Source organism: Panthera onca, chromosome C2, assembly GCF_046562875.1.
Source record: "Panthera onca isolate mPanOnc1 chromosome C2, mPanOnc1 haplotype 2, whole genome shotgun sequence".
NCBI classification, from domain to species: Eukaryota; Metazoa; Chordata; class Mammalia; order Carnivora; family Felidae; genus Panthera; species Panthera onca.
The window spans coordinates 98,160,001-98,181,873 of record NC_138347.1 but is presented as its reverse complement, the minus strand read 5'-3'; the positions used below and the strand labels follow the sequence as shown (position 1 = coordinate 98,181,873).

Genomic DNA, 21,873 nt, shown 5'->3' with positions numbered 1-21,873 from the left:
ATTATGTAACAGGTGCAAATTATACAAAACTCAAATCTCAGTGTCTGTAAATAAAGTGTTGTTAGAACATGGCCATAATGCCACTTGCTCCCATACTATGACTGCTTTTGTACCGCAACAGTGGAGGTAAAGTACATAGTTCTGACAAGCCCAAGTCAAAATACTTGCCATGTGGCCTATTTCAGAAAAAGTCTGTCACCTTCTGCTCTCAACTAGCTATGGCTGGATTATCAACCACACGCTATTTTTATAAACAGTCTATCTTTGTTACTAGTTAACTCGAGTATTAACAATATAGTAAAAGGGCGTAATTTACATGGTTTTAGTATTATATAAAACTACATAATTTAACTTTAAAAGACAAGGATGATAAATGACACTACTTACTTGCCATCTTTAAAATAGGTTTTCAAAGTATCACTGAAACTTTTGGAGTATTTTACAAATTCTTTCTTTTGGTGTTCAAGTGCCTATAGACATTAAACATAGTAAGAAAAAAAATATTAAATAAGAAAAGAGAAATAACACAAAAGCCAAAATCAAAGACGGGAAGATTACACAGAATACAGAATGGACTTTATATTACGGATTAGAATTTTCAGAAGTATTTACTTAAATATATGTAACAGCATATTTTAATTCAATGACAAAACCAGTGGTTAATGATACAAAACTATTTCCCATAATCAAACCATCTTAGTATTTAATTCAATAAAGCAACTAAGTGTAAAGCAACATCTAAGGTGGTAGCTTATAAAGCTTCTACTAAACTTACCCTGCGGTTCTGGTATTGGTACTTCTTGAAGACATTATTCACTGTATCAAGAAGTTCTTTTATTGCACTAGCTATATCCCTGTTGGGTAAGGAAAAAAGAATCTCCTTTAAATCAGTTACATTTGGAAGAGGTTTGTCTGTGTGCATGTTTATTGTATATAATATATATAAATATACACACATATTTTAAGGATTACTAATTACGCAGTTAATTACCACACTAATCCTGCATCATGTGCAAACATCCGACTAGTAGTTTGAGTGGAGCTTTTAGCCCGTACCTTTCTGTGACCCTGACCTCTCTTGCACTGCTGACAGTTTGGTCTAGGTTTATTCTGCAACTTCAACCTTCCCAAATCAGTAACATTTCATTCAGCATTACTTACTGAAATTTTTAAGAATTATCTCTGCTTCTCATGTTTTCCAGTTATGATTTTTCCTTTCTCTGGCTAACGTAGCTAAATTCAAGCTACTATCTTCTTCACTTTTGCTATCTCATGAACAATTATATAAAATTTTTACGCTACATGCAACTCCCTCCTATATTTACCAGCACTTCAAGTTACATATACCTCATACTCTGAATGTTTAAAATGAAATATTTCCTTCTCAGACTCTTTTTTAAATTTTTTTAATGTTTATTTATTTTTAAGAGACAGAGAGACAGACAGAGTGTGAGCAGGGGAGGGGTAGAGAGAGGGGGAGACACAGAATCCGAAGCAGGCTGCAGGCTCTGAGCTGTCAGCACAGCTGAGAGGGCTCAAACTCATGAACTGTGAGATCATGACCTGAGCAGAAGTCGGACGCTTAGCCAACTGAGCCACCCAGGTGCCCCATACATCTCTTAAGATATATTTACCTTCTAACAACTGCCTATCCTCCTCTTCCAAACCTTTGTTGTAATTATTTCCCTTGGAAAATACATTTAAATTTCTGAGAAAGGCAGTATCAGAATATTTTTTCCACCTTAACCCTTTTCACCTATCATCCCTGGACTATATACGCATCAACACCTTCCTCTCCTTTTAAGGAGATAAAGAAATCAGTAATTCTCATGAGTTGAATGTTATTCTTATCCGTAAACCATTTTTTTTTTTTCTAAACTCTGGTCTTTTATATCTATGCCCTTTTCAATTTTCATCTTCTAACTTCATAGCAATATTTTTGGTCAAACTGAACTTAAACTTCTGCTATGCAAATGTAAATGTGAAGATATGAATTAGTAAGACATGAATCTAGACCATCCCAAAGATAATCTTTTATTACTGACTTTTTAATCACAAATGTCAGATTTCAGGTATTTCATACCTAAAACATTTCAGCTTTACTAAAGAAAAAAACCAAAAAAGCTCTGTGTCCAGATTTCTGTATGTGTTTCATAGATTTCCCATAAATAAGCAAGTGGGACGACTAAGAATTACAAGTATGCAGGATTTTGGTATAAAGGAAGTATTTTAGCCTATTCTGAAATAGTAAAATATTTTAATAAATATTTACTTATTACCTCCTGTATGTCAAACATTGATATCAGGCTGATACATTAAACTATGAAATATGCAAGTAGGACAATGAATTTTACATAGAAATGGTATCTATCCACTCATTTTTTCCTCCTCTTTGCCTCTAGTTTAGGAACAGCAGTTTTAACTCATACAACAGTTCCTTTCATCTATGGTTTCAAGTAAGCTGACTCCTTCTGTATTGCTATGATGTGCATAAATTCATTACTGCTTAATAAAGTGATGTCACGTGACTATGAGAAAAATTATGATTTCAGAAAATAAATATTTGGAATGTACTTCAAATCCATAATGAGCCCATTTAAAACAGAACATAATGGAGCAAATTAGAGTGATCAAACAGGTGTTTATACAGAAGAACTTTGTAAATACTTTAATATTCTACTTTAAAGAAGGGATTAGGGGTGCCTGAGTGGCTCAGTCGGTTAAGTGACTTCGGCTCAGGTCATGATCTCAAGGTTTGTGAGTTCAAGCCCCGTGTTGGACTCTGTGCTGAGCATGAAGTCTGCCTGGGATTCTCTCTCTCCTTCTCTCTCTGCCCCTCCCCTGTCATGTGATTTCTCTCTCTCTCTCAAAATAAATAACGATTTTTAAAAATAAAAATAAAAAAGGACAATAAGAATGTGCTTTCTGGGCTAATCAACAAGATGAATATATGCTCCATATATAATGACAATGGCTGGATTCTATAGGTCAAAAGAGCAGTGAGTTCTCACCCACTCACCTCTTAGATAAAGCAAGGGTTTACTGAATAGTAGTGCCCCAGGCTTACTAATGAATATTGGGAAGCTATCTATATTTTATTTTTTTTTTATTTTTAAACATTATTTTTTTAATGTTTACTTATTTCTGACAGAGAGAGAGGCAGAGAATGAGCAGGGGAGGGTCAGAGAGAGAGGGAGACACAGAATCTGAAGCAGGCTCCAGGCTCTGAGCTGTCAGCACAGAGCCCGATGTGGGGCTCAAACTCACAGACCGTGAGATCATGACCTGAGCCAAAGTCGGACAATCAACTGACTGAGCCACCCCCATGGCGCCCCATGGAAGCTATCTATATTTTAAAAGAAAACTTAAAAAATAAGCCCCCAGGTGATTTTGCTGATGAACCAAATTTGGAATCCAGTGTTTGGGAACCTAGAGCCTAGAACTAGGCCATAGAGTTTCATAAAGAATTCTATGGAATGATCAAGGCTGTTTATCCCTAGGCCTGCCCTCCTCTACAAACAATCTGTGGCTGGGGCACCTGGGTGGCTCAGTCAGTTAAGCATCTGACTTCGGCTCAGGTCATGGTCTCACGGTTCGTGGGTTCAACCTCTGTGAGCCCAGAGCCTGCTTTGGATTCTGTGTCTCCCTCTCTCTCTCTGTTCCTCCTCCACTCGCACTGTCTCACTCTCAAAAATAATAAACATTAAAAAAATTTAAAAACAATCTGGGCAATTTATGTCAAATATGACATCATCTGTATGTACACAGAAGAGTTTTTTCAGTTAAGGCACTAAGGTTTGCACCAGGGAAGCTAAACTGTATTAGTAGTTAAGGGTCCATTTCCAACAAGAGAAAATAATCAGCCCTAAAAAATACTTCAGACAATGTAACAGATCAAGAAATGGAGAAAACCTGAGGATAAAATAACTTCAGTGTAATTACAAACAGTCTGGAGTTAAGTGATTCTGTGAAAAGGGACATATAATATAGTTACAATAGCAAGGAATTTTAGCAATTTGTAGCTTTTAGTGGGGCAATTTTGGGGAAACATACACTTGAAAGAGAGGACAACAGGCATCAGACGAAATGTAAACATACACCTTACCCAAAACTTGCATAGAATAGTAGAGCTTTTAATCATGTCACCCAAATTTATATAACATATGTTTATGTGAACACTTTAAAGGAAGGAAATTCCTATGCTGTATGTTTAGTTTGGTCTAGACTGGACAACTCTGGAAAAGCTATTCTGAAGCCATCTGGAAAACCAAACTCGTGAATTTTAGCATATAATTATGCAAATGCAGATAATAAAGAGTGAATAGATCAACGCATGGCTTTCTGCTTTATTAAGGTACAGGTCTCTACTAGTCATTCATTAGAATGTATCAGACTTTAAAAAAACCCTATTAATTAATTTTATTAAATATTTGTATAAGCTTAACTGTAGTCAAACAGAAACATTCATTAATCAAAAGAACTTTTAACGTATTTGTTTGTCGGATCATTTTCCTAATCATCTCCATAGAGAAAAGGGGGAAAAAAGCCCTATAATACAATACAACATGTGCTGTAAGCATATGTGCAGTTCTGTGTGAAGCACTTTGTGTATGTCATTTCTTTCAATTCTTGCAACTGTCACCCTCATCTTCAGACAGAAGCTAGAAAGACAGAAGCTAATAAGCAATTTAACTGAGGCCACACTGCTAAATACTGGAAGAGAAATTCAAACCCAGGTCTGCTAACATACACAAAAATACCTGGATATTTGTTAGTGGACAGGAGTCTTTTTACTACTTTAATATAACCCATGAAATCACATGTAGTACTTGGTAAAGCATTTGATACATGTTTATTGAAAAATATTGCTAAAATAAATGAGGAAGATAAAACTACCTTAAATATACAAAAGTAAAATATTTTAAAGAAAAAAACAGTAACTACATAATATGTTGTACCTGAAGGATAAGCCTTAATTTTGGTGTGATTTTATCCACTAATTTGTTAAACAATTAACCATGGGGACGATATGTACCAAAATGTATCAATCTATATCAGTGATACAAATAATTACACCTTACCTATCTATATTAATTCATACATGGTTGAATTTTAGTCTCAGAAATAATACATATTATCAACACAAACTTTCCATGGCCAATTATACCTCCTCAAACGGTCAAGAAATAAATGTGAATTGCCAATATTCTTAATTCAGTCATGCTGGGCACACTCCAGAAAACAGAACTGAAATATTAATACTGCCCGATAAATGAGAGACAAGCCCCTGATTCGGCCTCTGTCAAGGATTATGGACAAGACTCTTAGGCTCCTGACCTCGATTTCCTTACAATTAAAATGTGGTTGTTTATAAAGTGTTTTTCAAACCTATCTCTCCACAGCCACAGTGGGTTTAGCAGGGATGCTTTGGGGACTCCACAGAGGGGAAAGATGGTGTCAAAGTAGCAGGAGGAGGGTTCTGGGCCTATCATACCTACCCCAGCTTCAACCACAACACTGTTCTCTCTCTTACCTACCGGAATTCTATATTAAGATGTCCTTTATCACACCTCTTCCAAATGGTAGAAACTTTTTTTTTCAATCACCAGATTAGATCAGCATTATGCATCTCGGATTGGGAAGCAGCAGAGAAGACCATGGAGCGAGTCTGCCTGGGTTCAAAGCCAGATCTACCAACTTACCAGCTCTGTGACCTTGGAAAAATTACTTAATTTCTTCACTTGTTATGGCAGTGTTATAATAAGTTAATACACACGAAGCACTTAAGAAAGCACTGAATACATTATTCTAAGTGACTGCTATTACTATGAAGATGACATTGATTCTATAAACTTCTCCTTCAATGACCTGAGGCAAAATCTGCCGAAAATATTATTTTTAAAATGTCGTATTTTCATAGAAACGTAGCAGAGATTATAAGCAAATATATGATCAAAACACATTAAAATCTTATTAAATTTTTTTGAAAATGCCAAAATAAGTTGTTTAAACAACTGTGCTTCAGATCACTGGCAATTTATCCTTTTATGAGCTAAAACATGTTTACTTTTTATGAGACTAAAAATAAAATTTCATGCACAGTTGACTGTCTTCCTTTTTTACATATTAAAAATAGTTAAAGGAAGTTGAGGCTTTCCTATAAGGGTAAAATATCTACCTTGGTATTTGCTCCTGTGACATGAAATTTGGCTACCCAATGAAAAATCTTTCTCATACTTTCAGGTTCTCAGTTAGAAGACCTACAAGAGGGGCACCTGGGGGGCTCAGTCCACTGAGCATCTGACTTCGGCTCAGGTCATGATCTCACAGTTGGTGGGTTTAAGCCCCGTGTGAAGCTCTATGTTGACAGCTCAGAGCTTGGAGCCTGCTTCCAGATTCTGTCTCCCTCTCTCTCTGCCCCTCCCCATTCGTGTTCTATCTCTCAGTCTCTCAAAAATAAAAAACGTTTAAAAAAAAAGGGGGGGTGGAAAAGAAGACCTGAAAGAGGAGGGGTGCTCCTTGATAGCTGGGTTGGGTGCCCAACATGAACCATTATTTTCTAAAATGGGATACTCCTCTCCCCATACCACTCAAAATAGGTGCCCAAACCAGCTAAAACAGCATTTTGTAATGTGAATTGCAAAGAATACTATTTCTAAGAGATGAATGTTATTATTTACTTCCAGTGAACCTCTTTATATTCTTCAACGATACGATGTATGTGAACAGACACCTTTCCAAAGAAGACATCCAGATGGCCGACACATGAAAAAATGCTCAACATCACTCATCATCAGGGAAATACAAATCAAAACCACAATGAGATACCACCTCACACCTGTCAGAATGGCTAACATGAACAACTCAGGCAACAACAGATGTTGGTGAGGATGAGGAGAAAGAGGATCTCTTTGCATTGTTGGTGGGAATGCAAGCTGGTGCAGCCATTCTGGAAAACAGTATGGAGGTTCCTCAAAAAACTAAACATAGAACTACCCTATGACCCAGCAATTGCACTACTAGGCATTTATCCAAGGGATACAGGTGTGCTGTTTCAAAGGGGCACATGCACCCCCATGTTTAGAGCAGCACTATCAACAATAGCCAAAGTATGGAAAGAGCCCAAATGTCCATCGATGGATGAATGGATGAAGAAGATGTGGTGTGTATGTATGTGTGTGTGTGTGTGTATACATATATATATATATATATATATATATATATATATATATATAATGGAGTATTACTCGGCAGTCAAAAAGAATGAAATCTTGCCATTTGCAACTACGTGGATGGAACTGGAGGGTATTATGCTAAGTGAAATTGGTCAGTCAGATAAAGACAAAAATCATATGACTTCACTCATATGAGGACTTTAAGAGATAAAACAGATGAACATAAGGGAAGGGAAGCAAAAAGAATATAAAAACAGGGAGGGGGACAAAACATAAGAGACTCTTAAATATGGAGAACAAACAGAGTTACTGGAGGGGTTGTAGGAGGGGGGATGGGCTAAGTGGGTAAGGGGCATTAAGGAATCCACTACTGAAATCACTGTTGCACTACATGCTAACTTGAGTGTAAATTTAAAAAAATAAAATAAAAAATTAAATAAAGATAGGATGTATGATGATGCAGCCTCTTCCAGAAAAACAAAAAAAAAAAACAAAAAACAAAAACCTGAAAATCTTTCCTTGTCAGCATTTTCTACTTGTGGTTTCACTAAAAGGTTGCACTAATAATGCCATTCTAGTTATTCCCAATTTTCTTCATTTTATATCCAGTCAGGCTGAAGAAAATTATGAGACTCTTTACTCATCGGAAATCATGTTTGGAGTTTCCCCCCCTCATTCTCCCACCCTTTCACCCCTGAGGAGAGTGCCCCTGGTTTGAGAACCACTACTCAAGGATGATCCTTCTTGCTGCTGCTCACCAGTCAGCCTCCTGGCCCCATGCATATTCTCAGTCTAATTTAACCTGTATCCCAAAGGTAAGGATTTGGAGGTTTACGATTTGGCCAATATTAAAAAATGCTATTCAAGCCTAAGAGTACATTACTTATCTTAATGACTTATGCCATTTCTGAAACAAAAATAATACTGGTATCCTCTGTTACCCATACTATAATTTATCCAACTTCTCTATTCACTTTAATCTGACATTTACATTTTTCAATTATTTTTTATAGTTCAAACTGCATTCCAGTTTATGTACATTTCATTCACTTTTTATATTAACATTCTAGAAAACATTACATTCTAATGCCAAATACCACAGCTTAAAAGTTAATCAAAAATACAGCATTTAAAAATTTCAAGTTTGATTTCAAATTAGCATTTCAATTTAATATTAATGTCATACCAAAATAAAACACCTAGTATTAGTGGTTCTTTTGAAGTATTTTCAAGAAAAGAAGAACCAAAGCCAAAAGTTGCTTACTTGATTGTCTGCAGAAACCTCACTCGGTCATTGATCTCATCTGGGATCTTACTGAGAATTTGTTTAAGTGCTCGTGCCTTTTCGTTTAGGTCCTGGAATTCTGGCTCTGGTCGTTCAATCATATACTCTGACAAAATACATAATAAAAAGCATCATGCAATTCCCTGCCAAATTCAAGTACAAGAATTCCCAGTATTGGTTAAAGAGGTGTGGCAGAGTGGGGAGAGAAAGGCCAGATGATTAGGAAAGACAAGGTTGCAAAAGCAAAATTCATTAAAATTCAACTTAGTTCGGAAATAGTATTAGGGCCTTCACTCTACAAGTGAAGTATCAGAAGATGAAAGACCAAACATTTTCCATTTTGGGATCAACGGAAATCCCATGAATCTTAAATAACTAAACAAACGTCTCAGTCAAGTTTATCAGGCCTCTGAAGCTATACTTGACACAGAAACCTTAAACCTTATGACATTCATAACAAATATAATGGCAACAGATATCTGTCAATGGGGTAGATGAGTTTAATAAAAACCTTTATATTTAATATATCAAAACCCAAACAACCTACTAATATCTTCAGCACATTCTTGAAATCTCACTTAAAACACAAACATAATTTACATTGATTTTTTTCCCCACTATCATCACAATAACAGTAACAGTAAGGAAGGGAAGGAGAAGGCAAGGGGCGGAGGCCCTTTTGTCAAATAAAGATTTGGAGGAAATGCTTTTCAACAACTGTAAGAAAAGTAAACAAGACTCTCTGACTACCTTCTACATCATCAGCTGCCATTCGAAGAAGGGACTCTGTGAAGTTAACTTCTACACTTTTTTTCTCTAAAATTTTCATAATGATGTCTTGCGTGAGTCCTGGATTTTCTTTTTCAGCCTATAAAGAAGAGAAAGCTAGTTTTAAAATACAGAAGCTCAATCAGCATTTTAAAGCCAAAACTTAATCGTTTAGAACCTGCTGAGAATTTCTTTCAGTGATCAACTTATGAGGGCAGAAACCTTTGTAAAGTAGGTGTCCTGATGGCATTCACTTATGTTTCCTCAGAGCTTATGCACGAGGCTTCTTGTTACAGCCAGGGTCTCTTTTGCCATTTGAACGTAAAGTACTTAACACTTCCTACTTCTCCTCTACGCTCACTTGCAATCAAACTAGTAACAAAAATAGAAATAAAGGTTATATGTATTTTGATAATCCATCAATTACTCTTTTCAGTAGCTTAAATATACTAAGGATATTTAGATTTTTTTCTCATTAGCTAATATTCCAACTTGAGAATCAAGTAATACTTATGTTACCAGTACTTTGCAGATCCTTGGCATTTAAATGAACAGTAAGTCAAGAAAAACAAAAATGAAACAAAAAAGCAGGGTTCCCTTTGCAGGTTTTATTTAAGCTATATAATCCCTTAACTACTTTCCCACATAATGATTTTCATTTCCTATTTTATTTTTGTAGCAAGAATATTTGTAGCAAGGATAATTTACAGAACATCATTTCATCCTTTTGCTATCTCCTGAGCTTGTCTCACTAATGAGTCTGTATTGGTTCTATGTTACTTACATTCACTAGGGCACTAAAATCTTCTAGCCATTTCAGGACTGAACATAGGAGTTCTGAGCTTATCAAAGTTAACTTTCTGATTTGGGTCTTTCCCAGTGATTTTGTCCCATTTTACTATTTTTAAAAATTTTGTAATGACATTCTAAGTTTGTTTTAAGATGCCTGTCAATTTGAATCATTGTGCTGATGATTTCTTATCATTTTTGCCCAATATTAAACGGCAAATAGAAACACCATTTATGATCATAATCGGACAGCGATCTATTTACTTCCTTACGTGTCAAGCACATTTAACCTCTGCCTTTACAATTCCTTTCTGGTATCACTGCAGATCTAGCTTTCTTCTGTTCCTATGCTCTTTCCATTATAACATCTTGTTTTTCAAGTACCAAACACTGAAAGGTTTTCGGATGGAATGGGAAAAGAAAATATGCACATTTATCTCAATCCTGGGACCATTTTAAACTGCCGTCGTATGCTACTTAAGGAAGTCATTTTCATAGATGATTAGTAACAATAAAGTGTATCCTATGAATTCATTCCCTTTTATAACCTGTTTTGATTTTTCCTTCCATGAGTATATGTAAGATAGAATCTATTTTTAAAATACAAGACTACCTTTCGAAGAAAAATTGTATAAATATGGGTTAAGATGGTATCAACATTAATTTGGTGAATTGTCACAAAATTATATACACTATGTAAATAAGCCAGTATTTGATAACAGTGGTTTATCTTCCTTCTCTGAGTAGCATCAAATTGCCTATATAATGCATTGTTTTAGGAGGCAGGAGCGCATTCCCCACCTGCTCACAAAAAGTTTCAGCAGGAAGACAATCTCTCTCTGATTAAGTTATAATACGGTGCCAAAAGAACTAAATGCTGACAGTCTGAGAATAAAGTTTCCAACATCAAGTTGGTCTGGAAACTGCCCAAACTGGAGCATTACAGAAATCTTGCAGAAGTATCAAGCCTTCTCAGTTCACAAGTGTCTTAGTGCTAAGAAATATACCTTAATAGTGCTATGTATTAAGTAGTTAGGTTCAAACAACTTAATAAGTACTTGCGTTCTTCTAACAATGTAGTCGTCTTTAAGAAATACATAAATTGAAAGAAGAATACTTTCTTTAATTCTTAAATAACCAAGATTACTTGCTACTGAGATACATGCACCTGTTGGGCACTGCACAATTCTCAAATGTTGGAATCAGATTGGACCCTGCCCTCACTTCCTGTTGTATATTGATTTTCTTGTGGTACCTGCTTTTTCTCACAGCAATGGCCAAAATTCCAACCTCATAAAGATATGACATCATTGAAAGGAATAGGGCTTAATCTAGTATGTTGGAATTGCAAACTACTTCAAGCTAGCATAGTTCACAGGGTCTAACAGATGTTTAGTATCACTATGTTCCTTTAGATGTTTAACATAACTCATGGCACCCATCTGAGTTTGCTGTGGGGACGCAGGGTGCCTAGGCACATAGCTTAGGAATTATAGTCTTAGTATCTTCTGGCTGAAATCCTAATTAAGCTACTTACTTTTAATTTTAAATGCCTTAAATCTACCCAATTCTTCTGACTGACAAAATAAACAGATCTATGCTTAAACTGGTGACTTTATCTATCTAGATCTTCAGGTCTGCCCCAGAATACAACCTTGAATTCTATGGTTGTCCAATTTTTATAAAGAACCCAACTATGACAGGAAACTATCCTCAAAGGCAGTAACATCCACTCTTGTGATTCGGTGATTCTCAACAGCAAAACCTATCAGAACTTTCCAAGAGGAAAAAGAACCAAGGAGAACAGGTATCTTAAAAGATAGTATTTATTAGTATTTCATCTTGGGAGAAACTATTTTAATCCTTTTTCTTGTGATAATAATAAAAATAAATATTAAACCTTGATAGATGACACTGTGTTGTGGTCAAAGAACTGGAAACATAGGCATATATATTATGGATATTAATAGGGATATATGGGTGAGTGAGGCTTTTAAAATCTTTTTCAAGGGCGCCTGGGTGGCTCAGTCGGTTAAGCATCCGGCTCTTGATTTGGGCTCAAATCTTGCAGTTTGTAAGTCTGAGCTCTGCATAGGGCTCTGCACTGTCAGTGTGGAGCTTGCTCGGGATTCTCTCTCTCTCTGCCTCTCCCCCTCTCTCAAAATTAATACACTTAAAAAAAACTGTCAAATAAGTTCTAGTTTTAAAAACACAAAATCTTCATCTTTTTAAGGCATGTCCTTTTAATTCCATTTGAAATTTAACAAATTAAATTTGCTCAGTCGATTAAGCATCTGACTTTGACTCAGGTCATATCTCAAAGTTCTTGAGTTCAAGCCCCTCCTCGGGCTCTGTGCTGACAGCTCAGAGCCTGGAGCCTGTTTCGTTCGGATTCTTTGTCTCCCTCTCTCTGCTCCTTCCCCTGCCCCTTCCCACTCACAATGACGGTCTTTCTCTCTCTCTCAAAAATGAATAAACATTTAAAACATTAACAAATTAAATATGATAATAATGATAAAATCAAGGCAAACTAATTTGTTTTCCTCTCAAAATAACTTCCACTTTCCCCAATTAAGAATCAGTGCCAAGGCTAATAAAATTTATCCATATGGTAAACCAGATCTATCATAACCACATACTTTAAACACAGTTTAAATTGTACTTTAGTGTTAAAACATCAGATTATATATAAGTATATTAAAAGAAAAAGCTTAACAAAATTATTTTGTCTCTTTTAGAAATAACATTGAGGATATCATCTACTACTTCAGACAGAGTCCTCTTTATGATGAGCAGGAGAAACTTCTCTCTGTTCTTGCTATCAGAAAAGCTGAAAAATGGACTTTTGCCTTATCAATACTATATTGTTGTTTTTTTTATTTTTATTTTTTACATTTATTTATTTTTGAGAGATAGAGTGAGACAAAGTGAGAGTGGGGGAGGGGCAGAGAGAGAGGAAGACACAGGATCAGAAGCAGGCTCCAGGCTCTGAGCTGTCAGCACAAGAGCCTGACGCGAGGCTCGAACCCACCGACTGTGAGATCATGACCTGAGCCGAAGTCGGACGCTCCACCGACTGAGCCACCCAGGCGTCCCTCAATACTATATTGTGAAATAAGTTGCCTTTCCTTCCCTTCTTTGGCCACACTGAAAATAGGTTGAAAGTCAGCTTAAAACAGTTTCCATCATGCCTCCCTAATGACTAAATATGCCATTCCAAAACCACACCAAACTCAAAGAAAAAAAGAAACACAACACTGATGGTGTTACTTGATTCATTTTCTTCATTAACCCAATGATTTGTCAGAACATATTTTAATTAAGCTACTATGTATACATATACAGGCAGTGCTTTTTAGAGTATTAATCACATCAAAATAGCTCTAATCTAATACATACAATGTAAATTCTTATGGTGAGGGAGGAGAGATGTCTAGTGACATAGTCTATGCTACCAGTTAAGAGTGGTATCGATAGGGGCGCCTGGGTGGCTCAGTCGGTTGGGCGGCCGACTTCGGCTCAGGTCATGATCTCGCGGTCCATGAGTTTGAGCCCCGCGTCGGGTTCTGTGCTGACAGCTCAGAGCCTGGAGCCTGCTTCGGATTCTGTGTCTCCCTCTCTCTGACCCTCCCCCGTTCATGCTCTGTCTCTCTCTGTCTCAAAAAAATAAATAAACGTTAAAAAAAAAATTAAAAAAAAGAGTGGTATCGATAAACTAATCTTTGCCATAAAAAGAAATCAAGCTGGATGGCATTATGGTTTTATTCCAATAAAACTTAACTATACATTTTTTTCTAGATTTAAACATTAAAATACTTTACCTGAAATATAAATTATCTTAGCTACAGACAGAAACAAATACACACAAAGTAAATAAAAATTAAAGATTTGGGCACCCTGATATATACCGGGAAAGGAAGGGGGATGAATAAAGTTTTATATGAAAGACTGCACCCAATATGTAGAATAGGGATGTCCAACAGAAATATAACTCAAGCAACAAATGTCATTCATTGTAATTTTAAATTTCCTAGTGGCCACATTAGAAAAGTAAAAAGAAACACATGAAATCATTTTAGGAGTACAACCAAAATATTACCATTTCAGTATGTAATTACTATAAAATACTTATTGCTGAGTTATTTTACATTCTTTTTCTTGTACTAAGTCTTCAAAATCTGGTGTATATTTTGTACTTGGAGTACAACTCAATTTGAACCAACCATATTTTAAGTATTCAACAGCAACACGTGGCTAGTAATTATTAAATAGTACGTGGCTAGTAATTATTAAATGTCTCCAAATCTGGAGACAATGAAAAAGTTGACTCTAAGTGACTCGACCATATAAGGAAAAGGTATCCTTAATCTGACCTACACACAGTTCTTATTTTCCCATCAAAAATACTGTTTTATACTTAGGTTCTGTAAGTAAGCAATATGAAAAACATATTTTCAAATTATAATTTTACAAAGAGCTTTTTTTTTTTTTTTTTTGATATTTTTGGGAGAGAGAGAGAGAGAGAGAGAGAACATGACCGAGCAGGGGAGGAGCAGAGAGTGAGGGAGACCAAGAAACCGAAGCAGGCTCCAGGTTCCAAGTTGTCAGTGCAGAGCCCGATGCGGGGCTTGAACCCGCGAACTGTGAGATCATGACCTGAGCCAAAGTCTGTCACCCAACTAACTGAGTCACCAAAAGGTTTTTATCAAGTCAAATAACAGGAAAAGAAATTGAAAATATACTCTAAAGCTAAAGAGAAGAGACTCCAAAGAAATTAGTTTCAAAAGCATAAAAGTGATAAAAAGATGAATGCTAAGGAAACAGCATTTCTGTCAATTCACTTTTTGGAAGTGTTTTAAGCTTTAAAGAGTACACTAAAACAGACCTGAGATAGCTGAGAGGTTTTCACTAGAAGGAAATAAAGTGGCAATTATCACATGATATTCAGGTTTATATGTAACATACATTTTAATCATAATAAATTATGTGCACCTCACCTTAATGAAAGCTGCTCTCAGTGTCTGAGCTGCAGACAGGTTTACTCGTTCTAGCTGTAATAAAAATTTTAAATCACTGTTAATATCAATTTTCTTAGAAAAAGCACATTTCTGATATTCCACTCTATAGTAATCACACTGATACATCCATCATTTGATTAACAAAAACACTTGCTAATTATTCTAAATCACCATAATTCTTCAAATATACAGGCTATCTAAAATTTTCATTAGAGACCATGAGAAATTAAGGAATATATAGTTTTTCATTGAGAAGAGAAGAGAAGAGAAGAGAAGAGAAGAGAAGAGAAGAGAAGAGAAGAAAAACACACTCGGGGCACCTGAGTGGCTCAGTTGGTTGAACTTCTGACTCTTGATTTTGAGTCAGGTCATGAACTCAGGGTCGTGAGATCAAGGCCAGCATAGGGCTCCCTGCTGGGCATGGAGCCTGCTTAGGATTCTTTCTCCCTCTCCCTGCTCTCTCTCAAAATAACAAAAACAAAAACGAAAAAACGAAGACAAGCTCTACTTTAAAAGTAGATTTAAAATAAGCATAGAATGCAAAATAATATTAAGTCTCTACAGAAAGAATAAACATATTTACTTCAATTATTGAAAATGGGATTCAAGATCAATTCTCAATAGTCTATTTCAAGTACATGGTAAGTTGGGTGTGCACCGAATATAAAATGATCAATACCAAGAAAACATTTATTTAAGATTCTTTGTATTTTACTCCTTTTTAATTATTTTACAATTCCTCAGCCAGGAATTAAGCTGACGTTAGTATATTTTATTAATTAGAAAATAGCACTGATAAAAGGTTTGATACTAAATAAAGACTGTGGATCATCTGTCTTCTATGTTACCGGGATTAAAAAAAAGGTTACCTAAAATACTGTCTCAAAAGTTGAATTCCAAAGCTTCTAATTTTACTATCAAAATGTGAGGTTTACAATTATGAAAAATAAGTGTCCTTATTATATACTTTATAGAATTCATTTTTCAGTGAGCCAAAAAAAAAATAAATAAATAAAATTTCATTAAAAAAAAAAACGCCATTTGCTGGGGCGCCTGGGTGGCTCAGTCAGTTAAGCATCTGGCTTTGGCTCAGGTCCTGATCTTGTAGTCTGTCAGTTCAAGCCCCGCATCAAGCTCTGTGCTGACAGCTCAGAGCCTGGAGCCTGCTTCGGATTCTGTGTCTCCCTCTCTCTCTGCCCCTTCCATGCTCATGCTCTCTCAATAATAAATAAATGTTAAAAAAAAAAAAAAAAGCCATTTGTTGAAGAGTTAACTGCTAGGCTTAAAATAACTACCTTCGGTTAAATTCATATTCCTTTGGTCTCTAATGATTGGGCCAATTAACTCAGTAAAACTCAATGTGTATATATATGTGTATATGTGTGTGTGTGTGTGTGTGTGTATTTTTAAGCTTTATATTTAAAAAAAATTATTAACCTCCATATCTGAGAGAGTACAAGTGGGGGAGGGGCAGAGAGAGGGGGACAGAGGAACTAAAGCAGCTTCACCCCCACAGCAAGCAGCCCAATATGCAGCTCAAACTCACGAACTAAGACCATGACTTGAGCTGAAGTTGGACACTCAACTGACCGAGCCACCTAAGTACCCTAAAGTATATATTTTTTTACTGGGGACAATATTAAATGTTCAAAAACAATGTAACTTTTATAGATTTTTATGCAAGTGGAATATTTTTACAAAAACCTTATGAACAGAGCATATTTTGAAGTAAATATTCCTTTCAATCCTTGGAGGCAATAAAATGTAACTTTGCCTTTATAAACAATATAAGCATACATACATGTATTTAAGGAATGGCCTACACTTTATTTTCTAAACAAAACAGAAATGCCAAGAACCTTATCTCCCTACAAGTTATGCACCTGAAACATAAGGCAAAAACAACAAAATCTGCCAAGATAAATACTTTATCTCCAAAAATAAATAACAGACCATTTAATTCAGTATTTAGCTTGGCTTCTACAAATCCTGTAAAACTAACATTGCTGGGAAGATACAAGGGAACCACATAGGCAAATACAACAAAGAAGCAACTATGTAAGATTATAAAATTAAAGAAAGTATGCTTCCAAAAATGAAAACTTCTTCCATGGAATTCATTTAATTATAATGAATACTACTTAAGATTAAAATAACAATACAGCTCTTCTCATCTCAAGTTCTTGTGCAAGGGAGGGAGAGGCAGGCAGACAGGATGAATGTTTTCCACTCTGATAGGAACCATTTCCTTATTTGGGTTTACACCACACTCTGACCTCTTTCAGCAAGTCAAAGGTCTGAGTCAGATGTGTACCTTCAAGTGTCAGCATTATTATCTCTTTCTGTACTGGTTGTTATGTGAAAGGGTCAAGGCAAGTAAAAGAGGCCCAGAAAATTCTGTGAAGAAGTAATAAAAGTACCAAGACAGACATCAGCATCTCTGGATTTCTAGATTAAGTTTACATAAGTTATCTTAGAAAAGAAAAGGAAAAGTCAGGTATATACTAAATCAAATCTGTGAGCTGTGAAGCACCTCACCAGAACTCTGCTGGGAGTCATTTTGGGATACATTATATACCCACACAACTTGTAATAAACCCACTAGGCTTTATTACTCATACGATATCCACATTGCCCAGGGAATACCAGGCATGCAGGCACATATATATTTTTTGAATTGAACTTAATCTCTCATCCATAAATTTATCTAAATTGTTCTTGAATCTATTTATAATTTCAGCCTGTAATACTCAGGCAGCAAGATATGTTTTTATCTTCCCGAATAAAAAGTGCTTCCTTTTTAGATCTTTCACTTGTGATAGATGATTTGATTATAAAATCATGTTCATCCTACCTTTCATGACAATGTAAGGTTCTGTTGTATCCTAATGACAATTATCATTTACTTAGCACCTGTAATGAACTTTGTTATATACAGTATTTTTATAGAGTATCTCATCCTCACAATCTGTAACTAGCGATCATCATCTCTATTTTAAAAGGCAGAAATTCAGTTTGCATAAATTTACCCAATGTTCAGTAGCTATAAGTACAGAGGCAGAATTCATAACAGTTATGTCTGGTTCCAAAACCTATGCACAAGACACTAATGCTACCCAGCCTCCCTGAATTCACCCTTTGCAGACTGGCAGTCCCCCTATCATTGAACCTCTTCAACTACTTAAGAACTAACAAATTCCTGAGTTTCTACCATGTGTAAGGAGGTCAGTGAAACAGATACAAAGAAATAGATTATAGTCCTGGAACCCCAGAAGATCAATTTAAGTAAGCCACTACACGGACACTGATGGGATCACTATCAGTTGAAGTAGGAAAAAAAGTCTTTATGAAAGAGAGATCTGAATGGTCCTAAAGAGGGTATCCTCTTAAAATCTTCTTCCTTGGCTATTCTCCCACTTATGTATTTCTTCAGGTTGGCAACACATGGGGGTGTAAACACTGTATGTAAGTTCAGAACAGAAAAGAATTTCCATTTTGTTTCCAATGCTTTCATTAATTAGCCCAGTTGCTTTTTCTAGCTTTTGAGATAACAGTTGTTGGCCAGGGTATCTTTAATGAGCCAACATCCATCATTTCTTAGCTGTAATTGATAGTGCACACACCACATTTTGAATTCTAAGGAGGAGGAAAATATGATTACACCTTGATTAATGGATATCTATCTGGACAAGGAGGGACTTTCCTTGGGGCTCAGCCATCTAGGATTTCCATGTCACCAGTAAAAGGGTAAAGGAAAAAAAAATGAGCATGAGAGAAAGGGGCACATAATATCTCATTTCACCAAAAACATAAGGACAAGTGCCTCAAGTCCTACCTAGAGGGTTATGATAGGCTGGGTGAAGCAAGGCTCACCTCACATCCTGCCTACTCTCAGTTTTGTGAGCTCCTCCTGGAACTTATTTTTGATAGCTTCTGAGAGCACTTACTACTAACTGCAAACTTTGCTTTAGAATGTTCATGAAAATATTTCAAAAGGTTACACATAATTTTGATTTCACAGAGAGCTCATTTATTACATTGGTCCCTCCAAAAGTTATTAGTTCTTTCCTATACTTCCTTTTCTACTTATCAAGCCAGTCTCTTACACCCATAATTAAAAAAAAAAGAAAAAATCCATTTAACCCTTTGGTTGCTCAAGTTTTACAGGTCTTGCATAAGACTTTCTTTTTTTAAATTTTGCTTCCTCAAAATCAAGCATGATTTCCCCCATGCTGACATCTTCCCCACAAAGACTACTGCTCCTATTCTTTAAGGAACCAAACAGGGCCAGGACACCAGTATAAAAGGTACATTTCTCATGACTCAAATGAGAATGAGGTGAACCAGGTCAAAAAAAGAAAACAAACAAACAAACAAACAAAAAACCAAACCCTACGACAAAAGTAGATAGAATCAAGAGGCCACCTACTAACTTCTGTGCTGTCACACAGAAGACAAATGCAGTCATGTGTTTTATACATAATAAATGCAGTTAACCGTTTCTAAATTGATCCATTCCTGGGGTTGCCAAGTTGTCCAGCAAAAAAAGTAAGCAGAGCCACCTAACTTTTACAAAAATGTCTCCTTAAGAATGGTCTACAGAAAATTACATGAAAGATTCCTGAATAACAGCTAATACTTCACTACATGCTTGGTACTATTCTTAGCACTACAATGTTTGAAGTCATTTACTTCACAGAGTTATGAAAAATAAACATGTTACTGGTTATCATTATCTTATAAATAATAAAAGAAGATAAGATTATACAGCCTAAGTAAGAGGCAGAACGGTAATTCTTATGCAAGATATCAAGTATGGTCACCTCTGGATGGTGGGATTTCAGGTAAAACCCAGGTCTTCACTGTCGAGATGTTTACCATGCTCAACTTTTGGAGTTTGATTTTTTTTCTTCCAATTAAAAAAAATTATACTTCACCTTAAAACAATTCCTCTACAAAGTCATAGGAAGGGGTGCCTAGGTGGCTCAATCGGTTAAGCAACCAACTTAACGCTCAGGTCATGATCTCACGATGCGTGAGTTCGAGCCCTGCATCGGGCTCTGTGCTGACAGCTCGGAGCCTGGAGCCTGCTTCAGATTCTGTGTCTCCCTCTCTCTCTGTCCCTCCCCTGCTAGCACTTTGACTCTCTTTCTGCCTATCTCTCAAAAATAAATAAACATTAAAAAAATTAAAAAAAATAAAATAATAAAATAAAAAGTCAAAGGAAAAAATGATACATGGTGTATCTTTTCCTGGAATGAAGAACTGAACTATACCTCTCTCCTCCTCCATACACAAAAATCAGTAGATAGTGATACAGTACCTGAGAATCTGATCTAAGACTTGTCATGAGGCTTCTATAAACTCATTATTTCATAATGCAACCAGGAGACCGATTACACAGTACATTTACAACACATGCAATATACTTGGGACTCTGAACTCTGCAGCAGCTGATTAAATAAGAAGCCTACTCCTTTCTCAGCAGTCTTGGCATAGCTTCATTAAGTTTAGCAAGCATCAAACTCCCAGAATACCATAAATAACTTTGCTTTGTGAGCTGGAGTAACAGTATTACAATTTCCCAGGTGTAAGGATGTCCTACTATCTAAAACTCTGTTCTACAAGATGACTTCCAGATTACCACTGTCACTACTACGGATGTAATGTCAAGGTGAGAATGCATCAGCTTTTAAACTTACAATACACTGTGGACAAAATTAAGTGCAGCTTTTAGCTTCAGAGGAAAACATTCATCCCTACTCTGATACTATTTTCTATAAGATTAATTCGACAACCATTTTATCTTTAAATCCTCATAGCACAGAAAAACAGAGCCAAACTAGATTCTAATTTTCCCATTAGTAGACTTGTGGAAAAATCTATGTTTGAACTATAGTTAAATATTAATGTTTAACTGATTAGGTATCTTATTTAGGATGTTACGTTAATATACTGGAATGTCAGAGAACAATGCTAGTATTGTATTCTTTCCAACCAAACACTGCACATTTAAAGGCACAATTATTTTATGCCATTCCTAAATCAAGCCCCAGATTTCATTCATATCTCTATCAGAGAGGAGACCTACTACCACTATTTCTAAAAGACTTTATTTCTGAATACTTGTTTTTTTTTTTTTTTTTTTTAAATTTTTTAATGTTTATTTTTGAGAGAGACAGAGATGGAGTGTGAGCAGGGGAGGGGCAGAGAGAAAGGGAGACAGAATCCGGAACAGGCTCCAGGCTCCGAGCTGTCAGCACAGAGCCCGACGTGGGGATCGAACTCACAAACCGTAAGATCATGACCCGAGATGCAGTCGGACGCTCAACCGACTGAGCCACCCAGGCACCCCTCTGAATACTTGTGTTTAAATAACATGACAAATAATTTTTATACAAAGCTTGATACCATGGTGTTAGATCATAAATTCGAGAACTAGACCCTGACAATTTGATATAGTATCTCTCAGTCGGCTACCTCTTGCCATTTCATTTTCATATTCAGTTCTAACAACTAATTCTTGAACCAACTATGAATCATTTGGCAACATGTTCTAATTCTGGGCCCATTAACCCACATATTTTTTCAGATATCATCTGGCAAGAATCATTGCCTTTATTTCTGGAAAAGATTTACCAGTCCATTCATAGCCATTTCTTTTTCTTTCAAATTAATTTTACTTACACATGAATAAATTAGAAAAGATGGATCAGTATCAATCCCAATAGTGCATTTTACCAGAATCTCATATCCTATGTAACTATTTTCCAAAGTGAAGATTCAAATAAAATCCATTTTCCATATGTAGGAAAAGATCACTCTAATTGTTAGAAAA

The 21,873-nt window shown here is 35.9% G+C and overlaps 1 protein-coding gene across 1 annotated transcript in view; it reads right to left on the bottom strand.

The window, feature by feature from the left end:
- Positions 1 to 21,873, bottom strand: part of PDCD10 (programmed cell death 10) — a 52,289-nt gene that overhangs the window by 8,418 nt on the left and 21,998 nt on the right. Inside the window, exons 3-7 of the mRNA XM_060639149.3 lie at positions 15,015 to 15,068; positions 9,211 to 9,328; positions 8,440 to 8,566; positions 776 to 854; positions 388 to 470 (exon numbers count right to left, since the gene is read on the bottom strand). Of these exons, the coding sequence (XP_060495132.1) occupies positions 388 to 470; positions 776 to 854; positions 8,440 to 8,566; positions 9,211 to 9,328; positions 15,015 to 15,068 (461 nt within the window). The remainder of the gene's footprint in view (positions 1 to 387; positions 471 to 775; positions 855 to 8,439; positions 8,567 to 9,210; positions 9,329 to 15,014; positions 15,069 to 21,873) is intronic.